Here is a 19,055-nt window from a genome sequence, read left to right on the forward strand (position 1 = left end):
TTTGCAGCTGCAGTTGAACCACCTACTACCACCTCCCACTCTGCCCCCAACTCAGCCTTGGCAGGATGTTGTTTTGAAGGACACTGCTAAAATCTGGCATTTCTTCTAATCTGGTATATATCATATTTTGCCATGTATAATGCACAGTTATTTTGAGGGAAAAATGAGGATGTACATTATATATGGGCATAATGGTTACAAACCACGGGCATGATAATGAGTATAATAAACCCGTGTATAATGCGCTAAAAAATGTGGGTTTGCATTATGCACGGCAAAATATGGTAGTTCTTCAGAGAGTAATGCAAAATCGGTGGTTCTTCATTTAATTGGGCAATAGGTGGCATTAGAGACCATTTAATCTTGACATTTCTAAACCCCCAACAGTTTTTACTAATAGCGCACGTCAGCCCTAGGTCCGTTACTTAATCCACACTTTTGCCAGCACCCTCAAAATCCCTTGTTCCCTTTTCCTTCAGTTATACTCCTTCCCTCCAGTGAGTTCCAATCCTGGGCCAGTTAAACCTTCCATGCTTCCTCTGCATGTTGTATATTGCTGTAGACCACCCCCAAAATGTCTTTCAGGAGCAAATGTGAATTCACGGTTAGGCTCACTGCATACAATCCTGGACCAACATAGTTCCTTCTCAGTCTTCTTTAAGAGTTTTTGTAAACATCACAAACCCCGCCTCTTTAGTTAAGTGTTCCATACAAACAGATGCCACATGTGAAGGTTTACATTGTGACAATAAAGTAAAAGTTCTAAGTCTTGTGTTTGGGTTAGTGAGAAACAGAACAACAGTAGTAGGTACACAATGGCAAGAAGATGCCTAAACAGAACTAATATATCAAATGTGGGAGCTTAGTGGCCAAAGTAATCATAAGAATATAAATCCCCTGATATCTCACAGAAGTCCTCAAAAAGGCATGGTACTCCCCCAGACAAGACAGGGAGCTTTGATTTTATCTTGAGCTGAAGGGTGAAGGAAACTGTAGTTGACATCTGGGAAGTACACAGATCTGATCATGTCTTTCCTCTGTTTATAAACCTTTACTCCATCCTACTACATGGGGAGTGAGGCTTAAACATATAAAGGTTAGTAGTATAATCATAAGACTTTGACCCAAGGATGCCTGAATTCTGCTTTGGCCCTGCCATCTATGAAGTTCTTGAAGAAGACAAAAAGGGATCAATGATATTTTATAATCTAGGTGCGTATGCCTAGTAATCCAATGCAGAAAGTGTTGGTAAAACCGAGTGATCATGTAACTAAGGCTCAAAGCCTCAGCAGGGCCTCTTCCTCTCCCAAAGCTCAACTCATCACGGGCCAGTGTCTAGACACTCAAGGGAAATGTGGTCCACAAGTGAGGGGAAAAGGAATTAGGGTCCATCTTAATTAGTGACCTTGTCTTAACTAATTATATCTTCAAAGACCCTATTTCCAAATAAAGTTATATTGTGAGGTACTGGGGTTAGAACTGTAACATACTCATTTTGGGGGAGTACAATTCAACTGATAACTGGATCACTGAGGGTGAATATGGTGAGTACCTTTATATAGAATTAGCTTTAATAAAAAAATAATTTAGAGCAAGAACTACAAATTCAATGACATATTTTATTGAAGCAAATATGTAAAACAATTTCTCAGAAATTACTTCTCTTACCTTTTATTTTGATTTTTTAAAACTTTTTGGAATGAGTACAGTGTTTGTGTAACCAATGACTGTTGGAGTATCTCTGATGTAGTCAATGCCCAAGAAATATTGTTTATAGTATAAGTGATCTTGGTTAAGTAATTCACTTCTCTGGGCCTGTGCTTTCCTATCTGTAAAGATATTTTCTATATTAAATAAATTTCTGAAGTTTATAATTCTTTGAAGTTCTTTCTTTACAGCACAAAGGGGAGATGAGAAACATTTTTGAAAAATGTGTGAAGAATGTTTGCTACATAACATATTAATAATTTAATGCAGAACAAACACTATATAGCTGGAGACCTGAGACATTTGAAAGAAATTACCATTGGGGTTTATATTTCTGCCACACCCATGATTTCATCTATCCTTCCCAGTGTTGCAACAGTTCCAGTCTCACAGTAGATATTCAATGAATATTTAATGAAAGCATGAATGGAAGCAAGAGGTGACATGGTATTGGTGAGGCGGGAGATAGTCAGGAAGGAGGAAACTCCAGAGGTGCCCCAGGAGATAAAGAACATGGATAAAGGGCGGAGACCCTGTCCTAAGCCTGGTAGTTTCTGCATCTGGAGAAGCATTGAATCCTAGTGAATCAGGACTGCCCCTGCGCAGAAGATGCTACCTGACCCCTACTTCATTATAATCAATTAGCATTGTGGGACCCTCTTCCAGTAGCCCATGAAGGAAAGGAAGGCCCACCCTAAGGAATAAAAGTCCCCTAGCCCCTGAGTTCCGCCTTTTTTTTTTTTTTTTGCCTTGCTCCTGCTGCTCCTGCTGCCCCTGCTGCTGCTGCTGCTGCTGCTGTTAGGCTCTTCTCCTTTCTTCTCTGCTCCACTCTGCTCAGAGTTGGCCTGTTCCCATGTTCTGTGTGGCTTAATAAATCTGCTTTTCCTCACTTTCTGCTATAAACTCTGTGTGTTTGTCTCAATTTTTTGTCTGCGATCACCAAGAACCTGGTTACCTGTGCCCACCTGTGACAGTTTTTGGCGAGCCAGCCAGGAGTAGACACTGGAGCAGTAAGCCCCTTTGCTTCTCTGCCACTCAAGGATGCTCCTTTCTATTGCCATTTATTCTGTTTTGGTGAGTCTGATGTTCCCTGATGGAAGGTCGGCTGCTAAATTGCGGGCACGGGTCAGGCAGTTAAAAGCCACAAGGGCGCCCGCCGCTTGAAGACACTCGTGATAGGATAACCTGGGTGCGGAACGGGGTTAGTCTTAGTCCCTGCCAGGTGCAAGAAAATGTCCGCACACCGGTCAGGCACACTGTGAAAACCATAACACACTGCCCCACCCTGCGGCCGCTCCCTCATAGGCATAGTTTGACCTTCCACATGGGATATTAGTCACCACCTTGCCTGTGCTATGATTCCCTTTTTCAGTCTCCTCAGCAAGTCCACAGAGGATCTTCTACGCTTGTCCTCCTGAATTAGTTTTGGCCTTTATACCTGCACCCATATTCCACTTGCCTCTGTTTAGGTAGGGTTCCTGCTGTCTTTGTACCCAGAATGTTACCAAATATTAGACCTATTTGAGAAAGGGACTAGTTGTTCAAGGGTTGTGTAGGTTTTGGGTAGTGAATGTTGCTGTTGGGTGTCGGAGTCCCTTTGGGACATTGACCAACGCACGGTCCTACCTTCCCCTGCTTTGCCCCGTTAGGCCAGTCGGGCCGGTCTGGGGTGCATTCCTTCAGAGTAAGGGGAGTGTGTGTCCAGAGCCCAGCTAGACAGGCCTCTCACGGCTCCTAGCACCATCGGCTGTGTCGCAATGATCTCCATTACTTAGTCTGGAGCCATGTGGCCCATTCTCATAGCCCACTGGCGGGGAATTTTTCCTCCCCTTGCTTCCTGCTTGGTCTTTGCATTGTCTCTGCTACCCCATCCCCCATGGCAGCCCTTGTCCTGTTAGTGTTAAGGAAAGTGATTCACTGTGTCCTGCTTCTTGACTCCCATCCCCCATGGCAGCCTGCCTTGTGAAGGAAAAAAATGTCCTGGTTTTTTGGTACAATCTCTTAAAGCTTTATAAAATTAGGTAGAATACATGAGTGACCTCTTTGTGATTTGAAAAAGAATAATTTTGTAATAAGGTCACCTTGATGTCTCTCTTGGTAGTTTATGGGGCCAGAAACCATTTTGCTAGTAAGACACCTCTTTTTCACCAGACCTGAAGGCTATAGATGGAAAATACGAGTCAGAACATGTTCTGATGCCTTAGGTAGAGCAGTGGGTCTGGGATCATCAGGATTATAGGCAATTGCTCAAGAATGCTGGGGTGGTTCCTCCCAATAATTCTACAAAACTAGACTGGTTATCCTCTCAAGTCTTTGATTTCTGTCGGCCGACACTCGCTAGGATTTCTTTCGCCAGAGACGTCTGGTAGTTCGGTGGGATCCCGGGGGACGCCTTGTGGCCCACTAGGACAGCTCCTGAGGCAACCAAAGAGGGACGCCTCTAGGTTTCTAGGGAGTATCTTTCTCACTAGGATTTCTTTCGCCAGAGACGTCTGGTAGTTCGGTGGGATCCCCAGGGGACGCCCTATGGCCCACTAGGAAAGCTCCCGAGGCAAGCAAAGAGGGACACCTCTAGATTGCAACGGAGTCTCTTTGTGTTTCTCTTTAGGATCAGCGCAGTCTAGATGGGAACCACACCTTCCATCCCTTCCAAATCACCACTGGGTTGCATTCTTAGAAACTGGAATAAATTTGACCCTGAAAATCTAAAAAGGAAGAGATTAGTTTTCTTTTGTAACACCTTTTGGCCCCAGTATAAACTAGGAGATGGAGAGAGATGGCCTGCAAATGGGAGCAGGAATTATAACACTATCTTACAACTAGATCTGTTCTGCCGGAGGGGAGACAAATGGTCGGAAATTCCTTACGTGCAGGCATTTATGGCTCTGTACTGAGATCCCTCCTTTTGCCCCAGCACTGCCCCGACAGAACCTAAGGGCCCAAGTGTTGATCAATTAGAAGATACCCTCCTCAGTTCCCCACCTGTCCCTCACAGGAGATTGGGGGAACCCCAGAATTCAGGAACCTCTGCCCCTGCCTTAGAGGAATTGATCTCTCCACCACCTTGTGCTGTAAACAACCTAAAGCCGCCCGGCTGAGGAAATACTCATCCCAGCAGGACAAACTAGGAGTGGAGCTTTTTATCTCCCTACCACGCCCACACTCTTACCCGTGAGGGAGGTAGCAGGCCCTGAGGGTGCTGTAAGAGTACAAGTGCCCTTCTCTATAACTGACTTACAACAATGTAAAGACAGGCTAGGGAGTTTCTCGGAGGACCCTTCGCGTTTCACTAGTAATTTCCAGACTCTTACTTTAGCCTTTAGTATGTCATGGAGAGATTTGTACATAATTCTGAGCACCTGCTGCTCCCCAGATGAGAAAGAGCGGATCTGGGAGGAGGCCCGTAGACATGCAGATCAGAAAGAACCCTGGCACTAACCAGCCTGCCGCCCAAGCCGTCCCAGACCAGGATCCTGACTGGGGATACAGTACTGAGGCAGGTATCTGGAGTAGGGACGCAATGATAGATTGCCAACTGGCAGGAATGAGAAACTGCATCAAGAAACCTATAAATTATGAAAAGATTAGGGAAATCACACAGGGCAAGGAGGAGAACCCAGCTCTCTTCAGAAACAGACTAGTAGAAGCCTTCCAGAAATATATGAACTTGGATCCGTCCTCCATGGAGGGTCGAATCTTAATAAGACAGCATTTTATAAGTCAGTCTGCTCCTGATATTCGAAGGAAGCTTCAGAAGTTACAGATGGGCCCACAGACCCCCCTAGACCAGCTCAGGGATACGGCCTTCTCAGTCTTTAACAAGAGAGATTTAGAGAAAAGAAGGAAAGGGAGAAGCAAGCTGAGCTCCTTGCACTAGCTTTTAGTAGTGCAATTGGTGGAAACCAGCCCCATCAGGGGAGCTCGGGGAGGCCTCAGATCAGGGGCAAAAGGATCAGATCTATTATAAGTGCAAGTACCCTGGATACTGGGCAAAGAACTGCACTCGAGCACCTCCGGGACCCTGTCCTCTATGCAAGGATACCAGTCCTGACCCCTGGCACTGGAAGGGAGACTGCCCCCATTCCCAGAGTGGAAAAGGGTGATCACCCAAGGCCATGGCTACTTTTGAGGACTGAGGGTACCTGGGGAAGAGGTTGGCCCCAGGGAATGCTCATATTCCCATCTCTACCGAGGAGCCCTGGGTAACTCTAGATGTGGCAGGTAGGAAAATCAACTTTCTTGTTGACACTGGGGCCACTTACTCTGTCCTTAACTCTTACTCTGGACCTCTTTCCTCCAAATCAGCTAAGGTAATGGGAGTCAAAGGATATCTTAAGACCTATTTCTGTACACTCCCTATTATTTGCCAATTTGAGAGTCAAATATTCAAACACTCCTTTTTGATTGTTCCTCAGTGCCCTATCCCTCTGTTAGGCCAGGACCTTTTAGCTCGAATGGGAACTATTTTGTTGTTCCCTGAAGAGCCACTTGAGTTAAGCAAGGTCATGATAAGCAGTAGTAGCCAAAACCAAGAAGAAATTCCAAGTTTGGTTCTGGATGCAGTAAACCCACTAGTTTGGGAGTCAGGGATTCCAGGAAGAGCAAAGACTGCATTACCGGGTAGAATCCAATTAAAGCCCAGGTCAGCTTATCCTCACAGGAGGCAATATCCTATTAAACGAGAGGCTTTGGAGGGGTTACAGCCTATCATAACTAAATTTATACAGCATGGGCTCATAGTTCCTTGTGAATCTCCTTGCAACACACCCATCTTACCAGTGATAAAACCCACCAGAGAGTATAGGCTAGTGCAAGATCTAAGGTTAGTCAATGAAGCAGTAGTTCCTTTACATCCCATAGTAGCTAACCCTTATACCTTGCTCTCACAGGTACCTGACAATGCTCAGTGGTATTCAGTGTTAGATTTGAAAGATGCCTTCTGTGTCCCCTTGCATCCTGACTCTCAGTATTTGTTTGCTTTTGAATGGACTGATCCAAAGACAATGGTGCATCAGCAATACACTTGGACTGTATTGCCACAAGGATTCAGGGACAGTCTTCACCTCTTTACTAGGGTATTAGAGAAGGATCTTAGAGAGCTACAGTTACAGGAAGGAGCCATTTTGCAATATGTAGATGATATACTAATCTGCAGCCCCTCCAAGGAGACTTCCGATCAAAATACCATCCAGACTCTGAATTTCCTAGCTGAAAGAGGATATAGGGTACCAAAGAAGAAGGCTCAGATTACCAAACAAAAAGTAAACTATTTAGGATATATTTTGACTCCTGGGTCTAGAAAATTGTCACAGGAGAGAATTAAAGCCATCATTGAGTTAACTCCACCTGCTACTAAATAGCAGCTTCGCTCCTTCTTAGGAATGGCAGGGTTCTGTAGGATTTGGATCCCCAACTTTGGAACAATTGCCAAACCTTTGTACGACGCTACTAAGGGGCCAGACACTGAACCCATTATATGGGAGAAGGAATGTGATCAGGCTTTTAATAAACCAAGCAGGCCCTAGCCGAGGCCCCAGCCTTAGGCATCCCTAACTTAAACAAGCCTTTCTCTCTATATGTAGCAGAAAGGCAAGGAATAGCCTTAGGGGTCTTAGTCCAGAGACTAGGGAATGAACCTCAACCGGTTGCATATTTCTCAAAGAAACTGGACAGTGTAGCAACTGGGTGGCCTCCGTGTTTAAGAGCACTTGCAGCCACAGCGATACTAACTGAGGAAGCTGGTAAACTAACTCTTGGTCAGAAGTTAGAGGTCTTAACCCCACACCAGGTACAAGGAGTTTTAGAAATGAAAGTGCAGCTCTGGCTAACTGGAAATAGATTGACCAAATATCAGGCCCTTCTTCTGGACAGTCCTGAAGTAACTGTAAAGACCTGTAATACCTTGAATCCAGCCTCCTTAATACCTACAGAATCATCCCCAGATTTGACCCATTCCTGCTCAGACATTATTAATCTTACTCACTCCAGCAGGACTGACTTGTTAGACCAATCGTTAGAAAATCCTGACAACGAATGGTTCACTGATGGGAGCAGCTTTGTACAGAATGGGCAGCGAAAAGCAGGATATGTCTCTTAAATGCGATAGTACTATAGGATGCACCCCATGTTATAATAATACTCATACCGGGGCTATTAACCCATTCGAAGCCCTGGCCTCTCTTTCAAATTCCAGATTCCTAGGGAATCTTTCTGAGGGAGACATTGTTAAACCTTTAAATTGGTCACATATATTATGCTACCCAAATTATGATTCTAACTGCATTCCTAATAGTACCCATTGCTGCTTTGACAAAACTCATAATGCAGATACCAATGATACTTCAAAATGTGTTAGTTGGAAATTGAACCAACCTGTTCAAGGGGTATTAGCAAAATTCCTACCACCCCCTGCAGGAAGGGAAGATCAGGAATATAATCTAGGCCCCCTTAAAAATTGCCTTTCCCCCTTGCCATTTACCCTCCTTAAAAAATATAACTCTGCTGAAGCCACAGTCATAGCAGCATCCCCAGGCCTTGTCTGGCTGTGTGGGACTCCTAGCAACTGGCTAACAGATCATTCAGAACTGCAAGAAGCTATTGCTTACACACATCTCAGCAACTCTAAACATGGAGGTGACTGTACCTTAGGGACCCTGGCACCCCAAGACCTTACTGCTATAAACATAACCCAGGGTCCTAGAAATCTGTCCCTAGGGAGAGAAAAACGAGCTTTTGGCTTTGTAGTGGCTGGAGCTGTTGCCACTACAGCTGCTGAATCCCCTGGGGGAGGTTTCGCCTACCATGAGGGCACCCTAAGGGAACTCACTAAGATTATAGAAGAAGTTTCCCAAGGTACTGCTGATGCTCTAGCTGGACTATCAAGATCAGTAGACTCACTGGCAAATGTAGTCATGGATAATCGCCTCACCCTTGACTATCTTCTGGCAGAACAAGGTGGGGTATGTGCTGTTATCAATAAAAACTGCTGCACCTATATAAATGATTCTGGAATGGTTGAAACTAACATAAGGAAAATTTATGAGCAGGCAGAGTGGCTATACAGATATAATAAACAGGGCCAAGGAACTAGGGATACCCTGACCTCCTGGTTCCCTAGTTTAACATGGCTACTACCTCTCCTAGGTCTCTTAATAACATTGTTGATATTATTACTTTTAGAACCTTGTTTGTTTAATTTACTTGTTAAACTTGTATATTCTAGACTTAAGCAGTTCCACTTCAAATTGATGATGGTCCAGGGTTTCCAACCCTTCCTGAGAATGACGTCGAAACTGACCAACATACAGTGTCTGCGATGGCCTCAGGAGTCCCTCTTCAACCTCTAGATAGAATAGGGCGAGAGTTTCATGGTTCTCGATAGGCAGGGACTACTGCCCCATATAAGCCAGAAGAAGTTACAGAAGGATGACCTTCACCCTTCAACAACACCAAAAATATTTTCGAGAACCGTGCCTCTCAAGGGGGAAGTTGAGGCAGGAGATAGTCAGGAAGGAGGAAACTCCAGAGGTGCCCCAGGAGATAAAGAACATGGATAAAGGGCGGAGACCCTGTCCTAAGTCTGGTAGTTTCTGCTTCTGGAGAAGCATTGAATCCTAGTGAATCAGGACTGCCCGTGCGCAGAAGATGCTACCTGACCTCTACTTCATTATAATGAATTAGCACTGTGGGACCCTCCTCCCAGTAGCCAGTCAAGGAAAGGAAGGCCCACCCTAAGGAATAAAAGTCCTCTAGCCCCTGAGTTCCTCCCTTTTTTTGCCTTGCTCCAGCTGCTCCTGCTGCTCCTGCTGCCCCTGCTGCTGCTGCTGCTGCTGCTGTTAGGCTCTTCTTTCTTTGCTCCACTCTGCTCAGAGTTGGCCTGTTCCCATGTTCTGTGTGGCTTAATAAATCTGCTTTTCCTCGCTTTCTGCTATAAACTCTGTGTGTTTGGTTCAATTTTTTGTCCACGATCACCAAGAACCTGGTTACCCGTGTTCACCTGTGACATTGGGACCTGTAGGTTGTGTGGATATTCCCTATGAGCAGCTATGAGGAAACAAGACCTTTTCATTCTGGAGGTTTCTACATTCAACATAGAATTGCTGAAGTGTGTGTGTTCACTGATGCATGTATTCACACTATGCCAACCCAGAGTAATAAATGATTTCATGCATGCATGTGCATGAGGACAGCTTGAGAATTTTCCTAAGTAAGAATCTTGAGAAACAATCCAAAGGTACTATAATCTCTGAAAGCCACGTGGTCTGGCACTTGCTCTGGAATTCCTGCTCCATTTATGCTAAGAAGACTGGCCCCTGGGTTAATTTGAGTAACAGGTTACTGGAGGTTTCTATTGTAAACCAGGGCTTTCTAGAAGTGAATGAGAGGGGCGGCTCACAGAAGTCCCTCTGCGGCCCAAAGTGTACCTGGAGTGACATGGCCTCAGGCTGAGCAGAAATAAAAATCGACATTAAAACCCTATTCATTTGACCGCGGCTAAGCATACCCACCTACCTGAGATCTGACTATCCAGAGATCCCACTCGTCAGGGACTCCTGTTACATCCTCCAGGCCGGCAGAGGGAGCCCAGCCGCACGGCGTAGCTGAGAGCGTCTTCGGGGTGGGGGCTTGCGCGCACTGCGCAGCCGCGGAGAGGCTCCGCCCACCGCAGTCCCCGCCGCCCACACAGGGAGGAGGTAACCGTCGCGCGCGAGGGTCTGCAGGGCAATGAGTACCGTCTCCGGCCGTTGTCGCAGGGCCCGAGTCTCCCGCCTGGTCTCCTTCAGCGCGACCCACCGGCTCCACTGGTGGGTTGTGCCCACAGTGTCAGTGGTGGGGGCGAGGCCTGGCCGGGGAAGGGCAGGCGTGCGCAGCGACGCGGGGGCAGGCTCGCGCATGCTGTTGTTCGGTGGCCCCCAGGTCTCGTGGGTGGCGTTGTAACGTGACTACTGGATTGACCAGGCTCCTGAAAAGGCCGTGAGGTGGCTGAGTAACCCGAGCCGACAGCGGAGTGAGACGGCTCTTCGACCTGAAGCAAATTCAGTGTCCCTCAGGTTCTCCTCGTTACCTCAGAGGGTTGCTGTAACGTTCACAGAGGTTAAACTTGCCCAGATTACACAGTGCCAGTCACATCGTAAACAGTAGGCTACTACTACATGCCAGGAGGTACCGTAAACAATATAAATAATTACAACATGCAGAGTTTTATCCCCCTTTTACCGAAGATAACATGAATGCAGATGTTCACTTTCCTTAGGTATCTCTGAGAGCAAGCAGCACAGTTGGAATTTGAACCCATAGCACGATGAGTGCTTGATAGCACAAAAGAATAGATTCTGAGGAGAGATTTGCCACTCATTAGTAACTTCCACCCCCTGAGCACCCGCTTCCTCGGCTGTAAAATAAGGATAATAATGTATTTCTTGGGTGCTTGTCAGATCTTGTGCTAGGTAACAGGATGCAGCAGTGATCAACGCGCACCTGTCGCTGCTTCTGTATGGAGCGTACAATCTGGTCAATGCTGTGGAACGTACAGAGATAATTTCGTGCAAAAGCTTTGTGAACTGCAGCACTCTAAACCTAACGTGCAGGAGCAGGAGAAGGTGAAGGTGGGGGAAATAATAAAAGAGGGTCTCAAAAAGAAAGGGATGGTATAACAACGCTTAAATGTATGAGGGTAGTAAGGACTCATTAAAGATGCAAAGATTGGACAGATGTGGGTATAAAAATCCATTAAACAAAGTGTTCTCTGCCTAGAGCAACAGTTAAGTATTGTAATTTTAAAATTTCCCTTGTCTGCATGCCCCCCAGTGGATCGGTGAAGTTATCAGTAGGCAGGCATAATAAAGCAAGATTGGTAAAGAAGAGACAAACAGGTAATGTAATTATTTTTCAGGAGCAATGAGATTTTAAGCCACTTAAGGATAAACATCTTTTGTTTATCATTCAGCTGTGCGTAACATGTAGTAGGTACTCAATAAATGTTTGTTGAATTGAAAAATGGAAGGACCTTGAGCAGATCAGTTTTTGGAATCTTGCTGTGGAACAAAGGGGGTTGAATTTGTTTATGCTAATTTGTATGGTATGTTAGTCTTCCTAGGGGGCATACTGTGTTTCCTGACATAAAGCTGAATAATGAAATCCAGTTGATTTATAATTCTTCATTTGGTGAGCTAAAGTATTAATGATTTGTGAAGTGTTTCAAAGGCTAGAACAAATAATAAGTGTAGGGAACAGGGAGGGTGTCTGAACTGGTCTCATGTTGACTTTTTTTTTTTTTCTGATCAGCAAATCTCTGAGTAATGAAGAAAACTTGAAACTGTTTGGGAAATGCAACAATCCAAATGGTCATGGGCACAATTACAAAGGTGAGAGGAAAATGGATGCAATTTTAGCCCTTTCAATAAGAGTGGAAGAATATTTAGCAAATATAATCTTAATGAGTAAAAAGTCTTATGGAGAGAACATAAAGCTTTGAGCCTTTAATGAGAAGTTAAATGGAAGTTCAAAATGAAAACAGCTGTTGCCTTCATTGGATGTGCCTTAACTTTTACCCTGCAATTAATTGTCTGCTCTGTTACAGATAGTCCTAAACAATGAGTGGTTTAAATAATTTTTCTTTGGCCTTAGTGTACACGAGATTCTTTTGGCACCGTGTTTCATTCTAATTAGGTGTTGCTGAGGCTAATGTTAAAATTAGATATTCTTCGAATAAGTAATCACTGACAAAAGGGGAATATTGGTTGGGAATATGCTATATGGTAGGAAGATAGGTTGGATCTAAAGCTTTGCCAGCAGTGTTCCAAGAAAGAATTTATGCAAGAGTAAGAGAGTTGATTCTTTTAGATAAAGCTGATACCTCAAAAAACAGGTGCATAAGCCATTGAGTATCACAACATATGGTATGGTGGAGTAAAACAGGAAAGGTGTCAGAAAATCAGTATTCCTCATTTAGTTACTGCTGCTTACTGATCCATTATATGATACCTCTCATTCTTAATTGTTCACTTATCATATAATATCCCATGGTGTCTGTATGGAGCTAAAAAAATATAGAGGTTATTAAATTGTAAAGCATTCTGATTATCAAGATTTTTCAAATGCTTTATACAACCACTTGTTAATTTACAAAGCATTACTGTAAACTGTATACATTCATCTAAGTACAGGGATAGAGTTTTAGCTTCCCCCCACCCCAAAAGAGTTTTATGTCCAGTGGTAGTTTTGATTCCTTAGAAAGGTACTGTCCCAAATTGGACCAGACCCATGTGTGGCTGGACTTCTTCCTGTACATTTTTTACTTTTACAGGCAGTGATTGAGCAGCATCTTGATCCTCTCTCTTGGAGATTCCTAACTAGTACATCAGCATTATAAGTAGAATTATATACTTACTGGCTTTGGCTAAGCTCCTCTGCTTAGCTAAAGCTCCTGCTAAGCTCCTCTGTCTTGGTTGACTCTTGCTTTGGTTGATAAAAAGGTCATAACTAAGAGAACAGATGTTTTGGGAAAAATATAAATACAGCTTTGTGGGGTAGAGATCTAATAATTTATGTTGCAAACTTGTGCTTGGATGTTAATCTGTTGAAAGTCATGTTGGTTTTTGATATTTTGTTTTCTTTCCCATAGTTGTGGTGACAGTACATGGAGAGGTATGTGCCGAATATATCTGTATGGTTTGTACAGATTGCTGGACCCTCTGTCTGCCAACGTGATAGATTCTATATTGAAAAATTCTGTTCAAATCAGTATTGTTTCATTGTTGTCCTTCGTTTGTGTGAGCTGCTACCATTCCAGGCCTTTCCCAAAATGTTATCTTTAATGTGCTATATGTAGACAGGTAGAAGAGTAGTACAGTGAAAAGGATGCCTGGAGCATTTGGTGTTTCCATGTTGAGACTGATGACTTTGTTGGGGATAAAGGCAAATGTGGGCACAATTTCTGCGCATTGTATAGTCTCTAATAATTTAACAGAAGTTTAAATATCATGAGCATATTGTAGTAATATTTACCTTTGTTTATTCTTTAGATTGATCCTGTTACAGGAATGGTTATGAATTTGACTGACCTCAAAGAGTGTATGGAGGTAATGACATGTTTAGTGCTTATTATGTGCTGTATAATATTTGATGGTTCCCTTTTCACTTCACCACCAGTATCGCCAGAGGTTTCATGACAGTGTGAGTCGAGTAGAGTGTGGGAGTAGGGGCATAGTTGGAGGAACTACTTTCATGCTTTTCCAATGGTGTTTGGGTGTCTTGATGGAAATGAGTCACAGTTGTATTAACAATTATGGGAATAAATGTAGCACGCTCATCTTGTATTGCTTGTTGGCATATCCTGATTTCCTGTGTTTAACACATTCTACTGTTCTTTCAAAATGCAGCTTGCTTCTTGAAGCTTTTTTTTTCCTCTAAATTTCCCTTATGACTTTGATCATAGATTTTAACTTTACCCTGTTTTATTCATTCTAGCATTATTATGAAGTCAATGGGGCAGTTCATCATAGAGATAACACAAAATTATGTGTTCAATAAAGGACTTATTAATTGTATCCTTTTAGAATTCTTTCATTGTAAGAGACCTTAGATAATATCTAAGCCAATTTATTCATGCCATAGATTGAGAGTTGCTTAGTAGTTAACTAACTTGCCCTAGGTCGTATGGTTAATCCTTTACAAAGATGGGAGTAGAGTTCCTTCAGCTTGGTTTTTTATTATGCCATCATTTCACCTGTTTATTTAGTTCTTTGCTTCAGGTCTGCTCCTTACTGTTGTTCTAAAATTTGGTATTTGTTTCATAAAATGCTGCTATTGATTGTCATTACTTCTTTCATATTACTTATCATACATATATTCAAGTTTGCCTATTTTGCATCAGTGTTTGAGCTAAGTCCTAGGGGTGCAAAGATGAATCAGACATGGCCCTTACGCACAGAGTGCTCATATTCTTTTTTTCTAGAAAGTAAAGAGTAAGTTCTCACAGGGTGAAGGGATTGAGAAATACAGATTGGTAGTTACAAAATAGTCATGGGAATATGGGAATGTAAAATACAGGAAATATAGCCAATAATATTATAACTAGGTATGGTGCCAGATGGGTTTGGAAATATCAGGGAGAACATTTTGTAAAGTATATGATTATCTAACCATTATGCTGTACATCTGAAACTAATATAAAATAATATTGAATGTAAAGTATAAGTGAAAAAAATTTTTAAATAAAAAATTGAAAAAAGAATAAGTTCTCACTAGGTTGAATACATGAATAAGAGAATGAATAAATGAACAAAGAGCACTGTGCTCAAAGTACTTTTGGAAAGCTATAAAGACAGTTTTTGCATTTATTTGGGACATAAAATATATATACACTGAGTGTTAAACAATACGAAACAACAGTATGAGAAATATGAGATCTCCCAAGCAAGCAGTATGATTAAACACACCTTTGTATAGCACTTTGGAGAACACCACACATTTCCATCAGTAAAAGTGGCTCATCATGGCATACAGAGCTGAGTTAGAAAGAGCCCTGTTGAAGAGGTTTCAATGGAAAAGTTGGGACTTGAACTGGAATTAAAGATAAAACAAAGGTGGTCATTTTACTAATATCCATGTAGATATCATTTGATCTGTTTTAAAGTTTGTTTGGTTTAGGACTTACTATTTTTATATGATTCTGGTTTTGCTCAAAAATGATTGCTATTTTTATTATTAATATAACTTTGCTGGATCATACTATATGGAAAATTAGATTGTTTAGATTTTGTACAATATAGCTAAAAGTAAATACCTAGAAAATACTTAGTTTTGTATAATATAGCTAAAAACTTAGAATAAGGCAATAACAATTCTTGCTATTCATAAGGGAAATATTATGTTAATATATATAAGCACTAGGAAACAATAGCTTTTATGTTTTATATTTTTTCTTCTAAGGGTTCAAGATTATTCTTAAATTACTTCTTATAGGACAAATTCAGAACTATTAACATAATTTCAGTCTTAGCCTGCTTTATAAAATGTAGTACTCACTGAATCTTTGTCCATTGACATTGTGGCATTGTCTTGAAGGTAAGACTGTTATGGAGAAGTATTTCTGGTAACTTTTTGGACAGAATGCAGGAAATATTAAATTGAATTCTAAATCACAGTGGCTTGTTATGAGAAAGCTCCAGTGAATTCTCTACTTTTTGGTTTCTTCTTTGCATTCAGTAACTAGGATAAGCAGCCATTATGGAGAACTTTATTTCACAATTTTAAGCTTTCTGAAAATGTTTTGTAAGACACAGGTAAAATACTTAAATGTATTGAATTAGTGGTTGATTGATAAGTGTTAGAGGCAAAGGGGGAACACTTTGGGATTTGAGTCATACATGGAATTGGTGTTTTTCCTTTGTTTTGCCTATAGGAGGCTATTATGAAGCCCCTTGATCATAAGAATCTGGACCTAGATGTGCCATACTTTGCAGATGTTGTAAGGTGGGTGTGACTATTTTATGTAATATAGATAGTAGGAAAGAAGAATTGATTTTAACATTTTATCTAATTATTTTGTGATTTCTAACGTTTTAGTTTAATGACACCTTTTAAAATAGAATTTCTGTTCTCTGAAAATATTAAACATGAAATTTTATTTATTAGTCTTTTGATCTTTTCTTTTCTTCTGCAGCACAACAGAAAATGTAGCTGTATATATCTGGGAAAACCTCCAGAAATTTCTTCCTGTGGGAATTCTTTATAAAGTAAAAGTACATGAAACTGACAACAATATTGTAGTCTATAAAGGAGAATAGCCTTTAGGGGTTAATACTATAGAAAGATATAATTTCTTTCCAAATTTGAAAAATATCTTTATTCCCTTGGACTATTAAGAAGTCATCACATAATTACTGCATTTCCACATTGTGTTCTGGAATGCCTCATTTTTTGAAATCATTGTGAGTAAAACGTTTTAAATTCAAATTTATTTTAAAGCCAAACATGTAACTTACCCTGAGTATCATTTAGAGAGTCTGTTTTGTACAGATAAAAATCACTTCATTTCAGCCCTAACTGGTGTGGCTTGGTTAGACATTCTCCTGCAAAGCCAAAGGCTGCCAATTTGATTCCAGTCAGGGCACATACCTGGGTTGTGTGTTCAGTTTCCAGCCAGGGCGCATGTGAGAGGCAACTGATCAATGTTTCTCTCCCTCTCTCCCTCCCTCTCCATCACTCAAAAAAAAAAAAAAAAAAAAAAAATCACTTCATTTCAGCAAAATGTTTTGGTGTAGAATTGTTGAAAGCAGAAACATTTTTGTTTTACTTATCTTGTTTTTAGTATTCATTATTTTTCTGGTCTAATATAAATGGCAGAGGTGTTGATAAGACTTACAGTAGGCGAATCTTCTGAAAAATTAAAATAGAGGTAACCACAAAGTCTGGAAACATATATTTCTGAATAGATTGAACTCTTTGATTACTTCTAGGATATGCTATAGGCACAAGTTTATTCAATGAAAATTAGAAACACCGATCATCTGAGGCAATACATTGTGGATAGATACACAAGGATTAATGAAAGTGCTACTTCAGTGCACATTGTTCATTGCAGTTTTGGATAGCTTATTATTGAAATGTGCATTGCTAATGAGGAACAGCACATTGAATGTCTCAAAGAGTATCAGTAAACTACTTATTATGTATATTTGTTCATGTTTCCAAACCTTATGGCCATTTGATGAATTTTAATTCAGAAGACAAAGCAGGGACCACAAATTGTTATTATCATGTTAATTAACTGTTAATGGTCCTATACTCACCTATGTAAAAGAAGTTTGTGTCCATTTGTTTCACTTTTTATGTAACCCCAGAGATTTCCATGCTTTGTTTTCTCCCTCCTCCCTAATGTATCACCAATGAATTTTGTGTAACCCCATTACCCCATCTCCTTTGATTGTAATGTATAAAATAAAGTGCAAAACTGCCACTTTCTGGAGCATTTTCTCAAATTTGTTGAGATTTTACTTTCAGGCAATTGTTGTCGGTTTGACTCAAACTCAGAAATTCTTATGATACACGTTTGGACATTTCTAGATAAATATAAATCTTTGAAAGATAATTCTTGAAATTAAAACCAACTCCAAGGTGAGAAGTTAAGAAAAAATTATATTGACTATATTACTGTGAACAGAGTGACCAGAATTCAACAATCGTTTTTATTGTCTTAGTTGATGTAGTCTCCACCACTGGGTTATAAAAATGGCCAGGATAGTATCAGCTGTGTATATGTGATCACTAATAGACTAGACCCATAATAAGTGTCCATTAAGTTTTTTAAACTCCAAACTTTTATATTCTTTCTGGAAATGGAATTACGTTAAAGATGGGAAACAGATTGTGTTCATTTTGCTTTTGTTATGTCTGGTATTTCTAGCCTCCCTTGCACATAGAAAGTTTCACACAATTTAACTTTATAGCAAGATTCTGTTGTTGCAAGACACTTGGAAAGTGCCCCAAGTAAACACTATGTCCACATAGCTACAGAAAGAACTGCTTATCACCACAAAAGAAAAGCAGGGGAAGGTGGTTCTTGCGCTGGTGGGTTTTTAAGCTGGAGTTATACTTTCAAGTAGCTCTGCAGTTGGTGTGTGTTCTTCAAAAATCCACCCACCCTCTCCCACCGTGTTGTGTCACCACCGATACAGGAGTAATACTAGCATTTAAAAAGAGAAGTAGAACACTGCTTTTCTCCCCTGCCTCCCTTTTTTTTTCCTTTTTTTTCTTTTTTTCGGTTGTTGGCTAAAGAAACAATATCCGAGGCTTTTATTCTTAAAGATGCCCAGGAAACAAATCCTTGGTAATTCAACCCAAGTTCACCTTCATCCAACCAGTTTAATAATCAGTAAAAATTCCCCATTTAGTATGATAAATATGAGCTAAATTGAAAAACCCTTTTCATTTTCCACAAGTATCCTAAATATGAGCACTGTGGCCAATAACAACCTACAGAAACCGAAGGGCTAGTTTTGTCTTTTACCTTTCAAAGTTATTTGCCCACAGATAGAGCCATAGATGGGTAGCAGGGTATCTTGTGGGCATCTCAAACTTAACATTCGCAAAGTGAATTTCTGATTTCTCCTTTAAAATTTGTTCTTCACCAGTCTTCCCTAAAAATGCCACTACCATCCATTTTTTTTTTCAAGCCAGAAATCTGGGAGTTGGTCTTGATTCTTTTAATCTGTCAGAAAGTTATATATGTTTTACCTTTAACATATATAATGATTTTGTGTATATTTCCAATGTTATCACCTAAGTGCAACGGCCACCATTTCTTGCCTGGGTTACTGACATGGCCTCTTAACTGGTCTGCTTTC

At 41.2% G+C, this 19,055-nt stretch overlaps 2 protein-coding genes across 2 annotated transcripts in view; one reads left to right on the forward strand and one right to left on the reverse strand.

The window, feature by feature from the left end:
- Positions 1-10,608, reverse strand: part of IL18 (interleukin 18) — a 79,501-nt gene extending 68,893 nt beyond the window's left edge. Inside the window, exon 1 of the mRNA XM_054592427.1 lies at positions 10,219-10,608. The gene's annotated coding sequence lies outside the window, so the exon portion shown is untranslated. The remainder of the gene's footprint in view (positions 1-10,218) is intronic.
- On the forward strand, positions 10,363-17,661 carry PTS (6-pyruvoyltetrahydropterin synthase). Its single transcript, XM_054592432.1, has 6 exons — positions 10,363-10,511; positions 11,992-12,071; positions 13,331-13,353; positions 13,731-13,787; positions 16,112-16,182; positions 16,373-17,661. The coding sequence occupies exons 1-6, from the start codon at positions 10,432-10,434 to the stop codon at positions 16,494-16,496; spliced, it is 435 nt and encodes a 144-aa protein (XP_054448407.1). The 5' UTR covers positions 10,363-10,431; the 3' UTR covers positions 16,497-17,661.
- The last annotated feature ends 1,394 nt before the right edge of the window (positions 17,662-19,055 follow it).

This window comes from Pteronotus mesoamericanus, unplaced genomic scaffold (assembly GCF_021234165.1).
Source record: "Pteronotus mesoamericanus isolate MK-2021 breed Mesoamerican mustached bat unplaced genomic scaffold, CSHL_Meso_final scaffold_36, whole genome shotgun sequence".
NCBI classification, from domain to species: Eukaryota; Metazoa; Chordata; class Mammalia; order Chiroptera; family Mormoopidae; genus Pteronotus; species Pteronotus mesoamericanus.

Coding starts and splice junctions, on each gene's coding strand:
- PTS (XM_054592432.1), top strand. CDS start 10,432: ATGAGTACCGTCTCCGGCCGTTGTCGCAGGGCCCGAGTCTCCCGCCTG. Junction 12,072..13,330: donor TCATGGGCACAATTACAAAG/GTGAGAGGAAAA, acceptor TCTTTCCCATAG/TTGTGGTGACAGTACATGGA. Junction 16,183..16,372: donor TACTTTGCAGATGTTGTAAG/GTGGGTGTGACT, acceptor TTTCTTCTGCAG/CACAACAGAAAATGTAGCTG.